Source organism: Heloderma suspectum, chromosome 3 (genome assembly GCF_057233095.1).
Source record: "Heloderma suspectum isolate Gila_16-S chromosome 3, 16-S_ref, whole genome shotgun sequence".
NCBI classification, from domain to species: Eukaryota; Metazoa; Chordata; class Lepidosauria; order Squamata; family Helodermatidae; genus Heloderma; species Heloderma suspectum.
The window spans coordinates 294,029,258-294,038,799 of NC_139460.1; the positions used below are offsets into that span (position 1 = coordinate 294,029,258).

The 9,542-nt window shown below is 46.2% G+C and overlaps 1 protein-coding gene across 1 annotated transcript; it reads left to right on the top strand.

Annotated features, from left to right (window-relative positions):
• The first annotated feature begins 1,652 nt into the window (after positions 1-1,652).
• Positions 1,653-8,153, top strand: RAP2B (RAP2B, member of RAS oncogene family). Its single transcript, XM_084847303.1, has one exon. The coding sequence runs from the start codon at positions 4,170-4,172 to the stop codon at positions 4,719-4,721; it is 552 nt and encodes a 183-aa protein (XP_084703429.1). The 5' UTR covers positions 1,653-4,169; the 3' UTR covers positions 4,722-8,153.
• The last annotated feature ends 1,389 nt before the right edge of the window (positions 8,154-9,542 follow it).

The window sequence follows — 9,542 nt, forward strand, 5'->3', positions numbered from 1 at the left end:
GGCTCCAGGAGGACCCCCAAACTACGAACCTGCTCCTTCAGGGGAAGTGCAACCCCATCCAGAACAGGTTGGGTACCCTCCATCTGGTCAGGAGAACCACCCACCAACAGTATCTCAGTCTTGTCTGGATTAAGTCTCAGTTTATTAGCCTTCATCCAGTCCATCGTTGCAGCCAGGCACCAATTTAGCACATCCGCAGCCTCACCAGAAGAGGATGAAAAGGAGAAATAGATCTGCATGTCATAAGCAAACTGATGACAGTGCACTCAACTCCAGATGACTACTCTCAATGGTTTCATGTAGATGTTGAATAACATGGGGGATAAAACCAACCCCTGCAGAACCCCATACTGGAGAGTCCACGGGGCTGAGCAGTATCCCCTAAGTACCACCTTCTGGAGCCGACCATCCAAGTAGGGGTGAAACCACTGCAATGCAGTGCCTCCCACTCCCAACTCAGAAAATCTCCCCAGAAGGATACCATGGTCAATGGTGTCAAAAGCAGCCAAGAGAACAAGGAAAATCAACAAGGTCACACTCCCCCTGCCTCTCTCCCAACATAGGTCATCATACAGGGCGACCAAGGCTGTTTCCATGCCAAAACCTGGCCTGAACCCCGACTGAAATGGATCTAGATAATCAGTCTCATCCAAGAGTGTTTGGAGCTGGTTGGCAAGCACCCATTCAAGAACCTTGCCCAGGAAAGGAGCATTTGCCACTGGACTAAAATTATTAAGATTTTTCAGGTCCAGGGAGGGTTTCTTTAGAAGTGGTCTCACCACCACCTCTTTGAGGTGGCCCAGGATCACTCCCTCTCGCAAAGAGACATTTATCACCTTCCTGGCCCAGCCAGCTGTTCCTTCCCTGCCAGTTTTTATAAGCCAAGAGGGGCATGGATCCAATATAGAAGTGATTGCACGAACCAGTCCAAGCACCTTGTCAACATCCTCAAGCTGTACCAACTGAAAATCTTCCACGAAAACTGGATTTTCTTTTTGTATTTGTCCTCCTCACACCCTGATATGGGTGTTTTTAAGTGAAGGTTTCATGCTAAAGTCCTTCAGGGATTTTTCAGAATGGTGAACCATTCTAGATTATCTCCATTCACCATATCCCAGCTCACCAGCCTTTTAAAGTTGGGCAAAATGGTAAATCAGAATTTAGTCACATGTTGAGTGGATGCTCAAGACTGGTTCACAAAACCCAAACTAAGACTAAAACCTGGGGTGGGGAACCTCAGGTCCAGGGGCCAAATCTAGCCCTCCTGGGGGCCAAATCTGGTCCTCCAAGGTTACCCAGATGGCAATACCCCCTTTCCCTCAACCACCGATCATTTGGTGGTTTCTGGGCTTTTGTGAAATGTCTTCCCCATTCTGAAAGGTTGAAATGCCTCTCCTAAGGCTTAGTTACTGGCAGGGAGAGCTGCAAGCTACAATATGCTGGAATGTGTTGTATTTTGCCCTGTGCCCTTTGCCTTTGGCCCCACCCACTACTGGAATGCAACCCCTGAGAGCTTTTCCAAAATTGAATTTGGACCTGAAGGGAGTTCCCCACCCCAGTGTAGTGCTTCACCAAACAAGTAACATATTAACAACAGTGCTCGAAGACTTGCTTTTTCTAATTTTTTAATTTTTATTTATTTATTTCATTTCTATACCGCCCAATAGCCAAAGCTCTCTGGGCGGGTCACAAAAATTAAAACCAAGGAGCACACAATGGTGCTCCCTTTATATCTTGGATTGCTAACATGCAACTTTCATTGATCTTATCTATTCTATGCAATCTATAGACAGTGCTACAAGGATGGAAAGCGACTTCTTCCTGCAGTTGGTACGTTGGCAGCATTCCCAGGTGACCCCAGTGGAACTAAGAAAAGGCTTGCCCTATCCAGCAATATATTTTTGTCCTTTCTCCCCAGCACAATTTTGTTCCCTAAGCGCTGACCAATGTAATGCATTTTCATGGACATTTTATCAACCGGATCATCCTGTTATGTGTATGCACCTTTGCCAAGGCCAGCCCAAGATACTTCGCTGCCTGAGGCAAAGGACAAGATTACCCCTTCCAGCCAATTCCCCAGACAGAAGCTAACTGTACTGACAGCTGACTCGTTCTTCAACACTAGCAATAGGACAGCATCTTTCACTGCACTTGAGGGCAGCAGGGTAGCTTGTGGGTGCAGAATGGGCTGAGCTCTATCTTCCCCCTCACTGAGGCAACCACCTCACTCTGCCCAATAGTAGGGCCAGCCTTGGCCTTCCTGCCATCACTTTCTGCTCATTTTCAGGCTGTAAAACTTATACTATACCGTATACTATTACCTGGGAGAAAGTTCCATCGAACTCTATAGGAGTTGCTTCTGCATAGACATGACTAGGATTTAGGGTGGCCAGGTGTCCAACTTCACAGATGACAGTCCTCTGTTTTGGAGAGGAGGCAGAGGGCAGACTTCTGTTTGAAGATGTCGTTAAAGAGGTACCCAGTCCAAGTTTCATTTGAAGATAATGAACCCATAAGCAGGTAAGTGCAGGAAGGGCCTTGGAGCTGCCCACCAACAGCACCTGGACAGCAGACTGAGCAAGTCACACAGGTCACCTATTCAGTCTTCTCCACTACTGAGAGTTGTACTGTATTTCTATTATTTCTAAATATTTCCCTATACGTACTAATTTGCATATGGCAAATCCTCTTTTGCCCTTGCTTTTGCAGGTGCAAATCCTCTCTTTTGAGGGGGGGGGGGGCAACATGTAAGTGCCTTCTCTACTAGGATTGCGCTGTCAATAACTTATTGATACTGTTCATGCCTGATGTTATTCATGCCACCTAAACATGTTTCCACCTTGCCCCCCCCCCATCATGCAAACTCTTACCTCTTTTGTTCCTTTACAGCAGGGATGGGCAATTTGTGCCCCTCCAGATGCCTTGGCCTGCAACTCCCATCAGCCCTAGCCAGCACAGCCAGTGGTGAGGGCTGATGAGCACTGTAGGCCAAAACATCTGGAGGGCCACAAGTTGCCTAACAGGACAGGGCGCCTCTTTAGCTTCACGGAGACTTTTGCCTACCGCGAACACAGTTTGCTTTTAAACATGTTCCTGCGGTTCCGGTTCCGCCCCGCCGCCCCCAAGCCCCAGGTGCGCCGCTCAGCCCCTTTCCCAAACTATCCGCCAAAACTTAGGAGGAGGAAGAGAAGGAAGAGAACAAGGAGGGGAGGGGAAAGGCGAAAGAAAGAAAGAAAGAAAGAAAGAAAGAAAGAAAGAAAGAAAGAAAGAAAGAAAGAAAGAAAGAAAGAAAGAGCTGCTCTCTGGCCAATCCCCTTCCTCCCTGCCCAATCCGCGAGGAAGTCCACCCTCTGGGCCAATGAGCCCCGGCCGGCTGACGAGCACCGAGCGGCAGCCAATCCTGAGGAAGGAAGAGCAGCGAGGGGGAGACCAGGGGGCGTGAACGTGCGCGCGTGTGCGCTCTTGCGCCCGCCTTCCCTTTCAGGTGGTGGAAGGGGAGCGCCCTGGCGCCCGAGGGGTCGGGCGCGGGGGGACAAGCGAGTGGCTAGCAAGCGCGTTGCGGGGCTGGCTGCAAGCGGGGAAGGGATGGACCGCGCGGGCGCGGGGCAGCAGCAGCGCGGGGCTCGTGCGGCGCGCGCCTGGCTGAGGCGCTCTTCTGGCTGCTGGGACGCAATTGGAACTCGCGCGCGCCGCCGCCGCGCCACCCCGAGCAGCAGCAGCAGCCGCCGCCGCCGCTGCTTCCCTTCCTCCTGCTGCCCCTGCTCTTCTTCCTCGGCCCGCTGAGGCGCAGCTCTTCGTCTTTGCCCGGCGAGAGCGGCGTCAAGCTGCTCTCGGCTGCCGCTCGCGTCGGCGCCCCCCTGCCTGTGCTTGGGCGCAGGGGAAGGCGAGCGCCGTGCCCTTTTCACCCGGTTGCCGCCTTCTTTCCGCCCTCAGCCGCCGCCTCTGGAGTGCCTTCCTCGGCTCCAGCGAAGAAAGGAAGCCTCCTTTCCGTCGGGGCGGGTTGGGGGGCGGCGGCTTCCCGCGGGCTCCGTCCCTCCGGCTGCTTCGCCCTCTCCCTTTTAATTCTTCCTTTCTGAGGGCGGGAGGGGAGAAGAGCCAGAGCCCCGGCGAGGGAAGGCAGACGCGCGCAGCCCGCCCGCCCGCCCGCCCCGGCTGTGCGGCGAGGAGCCATGCGAGAATACAAAGTGGTCGTGCTGGGCTCGGGCGGGGTGGGCAAATCCGCGCTCACCGTCCAGTTCGTGACGGGCTCCTTCATCGAGAAGTACGACCCCACCATCGAGGACTTCTACCGCAAGGAGATCGAGGTGGACTCCTCGCCCTCGGTGCTGGAGATCCTGGACACGGCCGGCACCGAGCAGTTCGCCTCCATGCGGGACTTGTACATCAAGAACGGGCAGGGCTTCATCCTGGTCTACAGCCTGGTCAACCAGCAGAGCTTTCAGGACATCAAGCCCATGAGGGACCAAATCATCCGGGTCAAGAGGTACGAGAAAGTGCCCATGATCTTGGTGGGCAACAAGGTGGACCTGGAAGGCGAGCGGGAGGTCTCGTTCGGGGAAGGCAAAGCCCTGGCGGAGGAGTGGAGCTGCCCCTTTATGGAAACTTCAGCCAAAAACAAAGCCTCGGTGGACGAACTCTTTGCCGAGATCGTCCGGCAGATGAACTACGCTTCGCAACCTAACGGCGACGATCAGTGCTGCTCTTCCTGCGTGATCCTCTGAAAGGAGGGAGGACGGGGGCGGGGGAGGCCACGACTGTGGTCGCTTTATATTGTGTTTTTCTTTTTTTAAATCTTGAAGTAAAGGTTTACAGCAACAACACCACACACAAAGGCGGCGGCAGTGTTATCATCTGTGAATCTCCAGCTTTTGAAACATTTTTGTGCGTGTGTGCGCGCGCGTTACACCCGGATCCCTTCCAGGTTACGCTAGTGCTGTTGTGGGTGGTTCTCGGTGTCATGGGTCTGCTTTGTCTCTCGTTAACATCTGACCAAAAGAAGAAAAACACCCCACCAAAATCTCGTTGGAAATGTGGCGCTTTCCGCATGTACATGGTGCCATCCGTTTTGATTGTTGCTTATTTCTTCTAGTACCTCTTTGCAGAGGGGGCTGTATTGGCAACTGATATAACCAGTAGGAAAAGTTTGTGTTTGTATGCTCCTTTGCAGCAGAAAGAGAGAGGGGGGTGTTAGCAATTGCTGTATAACTGGAAGATTAAAACAAAACAACAGCAACAATAACAACAAATGCAAACATCCACAAGAAATGAAGGGAAGCGACGGAGAAAGAGTGTTTGTACATGTGGAGGCTGTTAAGATCCTCCTTATTTGTCAGTCTGAACTTAGCCTGTGACTAGGAAACTTTTGAGTCTGAGGATTTCTATGCAAAGTTGGAATATTTGTTAACAAGCCTGTCCCACCTGAAGAAGTATTGCACATGTACTGCCTGGGACTTAATAACACTGATGCCAATACAGTGTGTGAGGTGCCAGAAAAGTGTCTGCTGATTACTTGTGAAATCTTCTATTTTGTTTACCTGCTGTATCGAAAGGGAGAGAATGGAGAGCATTTATTTGTGTGTGTTGTTGTTGTTTTTTTAAAAAAAATCAGCTGTGAAAACATTACAAATCTGCACAATCTTTAAGTTGTGTGTCTTTTTGGGGGAGGGAAGGAGGGAAGGCAAGGTGATGGTTTGTCCAGTTTAATTTGAGGAGTGTGGGGGTTGGCAATAACTGATTTTGATAACTAGCTCTCTAAAGTACAAATACTTCCTAAAATGTGATGCAGGGCCAACAGCAACCCTGTGTCTGTAGAGTGCCTTCAAAACAGCTGTTGCAGCCGGTGCCAACCTGTGGAAGTTCCAAGAATCCCATTATCTACTAACCCCCCCACAAAACTACTTAACAGTTTCTTTTCAGTAACCATAGCGAACAAGCCAGAACAAAGGGGCCTATTATTAATAGAATTAATTCTTATTTTTCCATTTGAGCCTTTTTAATTGCGATTTCCACTGCTTTCAAGGTTCTTTTGGTACAAGTTCACAGATATTAGTGTGACTTGTGTGTGGGTGTGTTTTGGGGTTCTTCTCTTATAGGGTATACCTTCAACCAGCAATGAAAAGAATTGTAATGTGATGTACCTGGAAAACAAAATCTCTAACTGTAATTTTAAATCCCAGACAGACATTTATTCATTTAAAAATCTTTTAATACAATTGCCATTTTTTTTAAAAAAGAAAAGTTTTGTTGTTTTTTTATGTATTGTGATTAAATGTACAATCTTAGTAAATGACGAGTTGTAGAGGACAAATAATTACCTGAAACATGAAGATTAAGGTAAGGGATTGTTGACCTGTGCAGCTTGGTAAGTAAAAAACAGAGTACAGTTAAATGTTGGTAGCAGATTCATAATGGTATTTAAACCTTGATTTTGCTAAATGATGCTTTATGTACACATACATATCCATGTTTTTAAAAGCTTGCAAGATTAGGTACTCATTCGTGTGCAACTCGATTTTAAACATGTTTTCTGGAAGTAAGACCCTCTGACTTTAATGGCAATAGCTAGTATGTGTACGTATAACTGCTGCTTTAGGTTAAAAGTTAAGAAAGCTTACTTTATATCAGTCATTCAAATTTTAGGAACAACAGCTGAAATTCTGAGCAAGACGTACTGATTTCAGTGGTACTTCTGAGTAAATGTACTTGGAATTGTGTTACTAATCTTATCTTATGCATGTCTCCTTTGTGACTCACCTTCTATGTAAAGGTAGGGTAAACTTTATTTTTACCCAAGAGTTAGCAGATCAGAAATTGGAAATTGAAAAATTGGTTTCATTAGAAGTGAAGGAAAGCTGCTTCTTACACTGGTTTCACACATGCAAGTCAACACTCATGTATGAGAATGCATGTATTTTGTAATGTCAGAAATGGTGGTGAAGGTGGTTCTGGCAGACAATTCCAGCTGCTAGTTCTGGACACTTGTGTTAGATAAAAGAAAAGAAGATCAGAGCTGTTCTCTCAAGTAGACCCTAAAAGGGGGAGCAATTAATTGACAAGGAATAGTTCTTTAGTTAATCGGACTAAAAATTTGTGGATTTAAATTTGGACAGGAAAGGAAAAAGAGTTCTGTAACTTGGAAGTGGGACCAGATCTTTGGTTTTAAAGCTGATTTGGTTTGAAGCAAGTTTAATCAAGAAGCAGGAAAAAAGTGATTCTTGTTTAAAGGTTCAACTTCCTTTTTCCTCTGCATATCATATTTAGTGAATTCCTATTAGCTATTCTGTTAAACCAGATCATAATAGCATATTTTGCTAAACCAAATCATATAAGGCATGATTTTAGTAATATATATTTAAAAAACATGCACATTAAAGGAAGTTGAGCTTAAGTCTCATTCTTTATTTACACAGAAGTACTATGGGGCAGTGTCCAATTTGGCACTAATGCTAATATAAGTTATGTTGTGCTAGCATGCACTTGCTCTAGCTATTAGCACAAAACCAATAGCATTTGCTGGTGTGACGTGTTTTCTGTATGTGTTATTTGAATACCTGGAAGTACTACATAATTGCCAGTTAGTGTTAATTTTTCAGTACACACCACCCTTCTATATCATATCAGCCTTATCCATATATTACACTAGGTGGAATAAACTCAAACAGAGAAGTCTAACACTTCTGCTTCCAGGGAGGCAGCAAAACTGAAAGATTGCCTTAGTAATTGCCCCATCTGGTTAGATAAACTCAGGTATGGAGGTGATGTTAATACTGTCTTTAAACATGCACATTTATTGGTGATCTGACAGTATGGAAATTGAGCTGTCCCAGTCTCTTCAGCTGGAGGGAAGTATTTCTGCTATTAACAGAAAAACGTGGCCTTGCGTATATGCTGATAAAACTGGAGGGTTATATATTGTGGCTTCAAGCGTATTCAAATCAGACAACTTCTACTACTTGATTCTAACCATCTTTACTCAAAAAATACTGTCTGCGTCATGTAATTTATTCACAATGTATACATCCCAGGACTTCAACCTTAGCTTTCGTATTCCCAGAAATAATACTGAGAACTCCACAATGTAGGCTAAACTTTCCTTATTTAAGGCAGAATTCCTTAAAGCAAATTTAAACTGGTTGAAAAAGATAAATAGCAAACACAGACTTCAGTTCTAGCTTTGGCTTACCCATATTTTCAAGATATGGCTTTCACATATCTTGAAAATATGGGTAAGGTTGAAGTAGTGAAACTACTTCATTGAAATTGAGGAAGTGCATGATCTTTGGCGCAACTTCACACTGCAGTGCTTAGTATGCTTATTTGGAAGCAAGTTCTATCGAATTCAGTGAGACTTACTTCAGAAATAAAAGAAGTGGTTCTTTGTTTCTTAAAAGCTTTAATTCCCTATGTGTAAGTGAGAACAGGCACACCATTGCAATGAAATGCATGTTTTTGGACTGCTCTAGTTTTGTGCTCAGTTAAGTTATCTCTAAATGAATCAAAGAAGTGAATGCTGCTCTCAATTCAGAGTTCAGTTTGTGTCTGGTTACTCTGTATGAAAGAAAATGTCATAGATTCAAGTCTACTCTTGATGTTTAAGAGAGTATGACAAAAGATACCATAACATAGTGGCAAAGGAATAACAGTAGTGGATTTTTTCCCTTAGTTGTGTATATGGTTCCTGAATAGTAAAACGGGAGTTCCCAACCTACCTCATACACAGTAGTAAGATAAACAGAGGTCCACCAGGGACACTGCTGGTCCCTGAAATGAGGCCAGTCTTTGAGTATATGGTATATGAGAAGATGTAGCTCAGTGGTAGAGCACATACTTTGCATGCAAGAAATCTTACATTCAATCCCCAGCATCTCCAGATAGGGCTGGAATATTCCCATCTGAAACCCTGGAGGGCCGCTGCCAGACACTGAGAACACTGAGCTAGATGGACCAATGGTATAAGGTTTTGTTATAGGGTTTCTGACTTGGCATAGGGTTTCCTATATGGTGTCTATTTGAAGGATATAGATGGGAATTCCATCCTGACTGCAGTGGAAGTATTTCAGACTTTGGACCTGCCATATAGCATCAGGTTCCAGAAATAGCTTGATTGGGGACAGGGTCCCCAACGTGGCACCTGCAGGTGCCATGATATCGACAATGGGCCTCCAACAATGCCCACAAAGCTCTCCACTCCCTGTCCCCATCAAATATATATATATATATATACACACACACAGACACACACCTTGGAAAATGTTAGGGTACTCTTTCTCTCCCTTTATATCCTCTAGCCTTGCTCTTTCTCTCCCCTCTGCCCCTTTGCTTTGCTATTTCCCCATCCTTCCCAGCCTCTAGTCTCCCTATTCCCCCATCTAGCCTCTAGCCTTGTTCTTTCTCTACCCCTTTGCCTTGCTGATTCTCCCTCCCTCCCAGCTTCTAGCCTCACTATTTCCTTCCCACCACCTCTTTAGCTCACTTTTGACTAGCCAGGCCCCCACAGCAGCCATTACATGACTTGCCACATCCTCTGCGGGAGCCATTTTGTG

Coding starts and splice junctions, on each gene's coding strand:
- RAP2B (XM_084847303.1), top strand. CDS start 4,170: ATGCGAGAATACAAAGTGGTCGTGCTGGGCTCGGGCGGGGTGGGCAAA.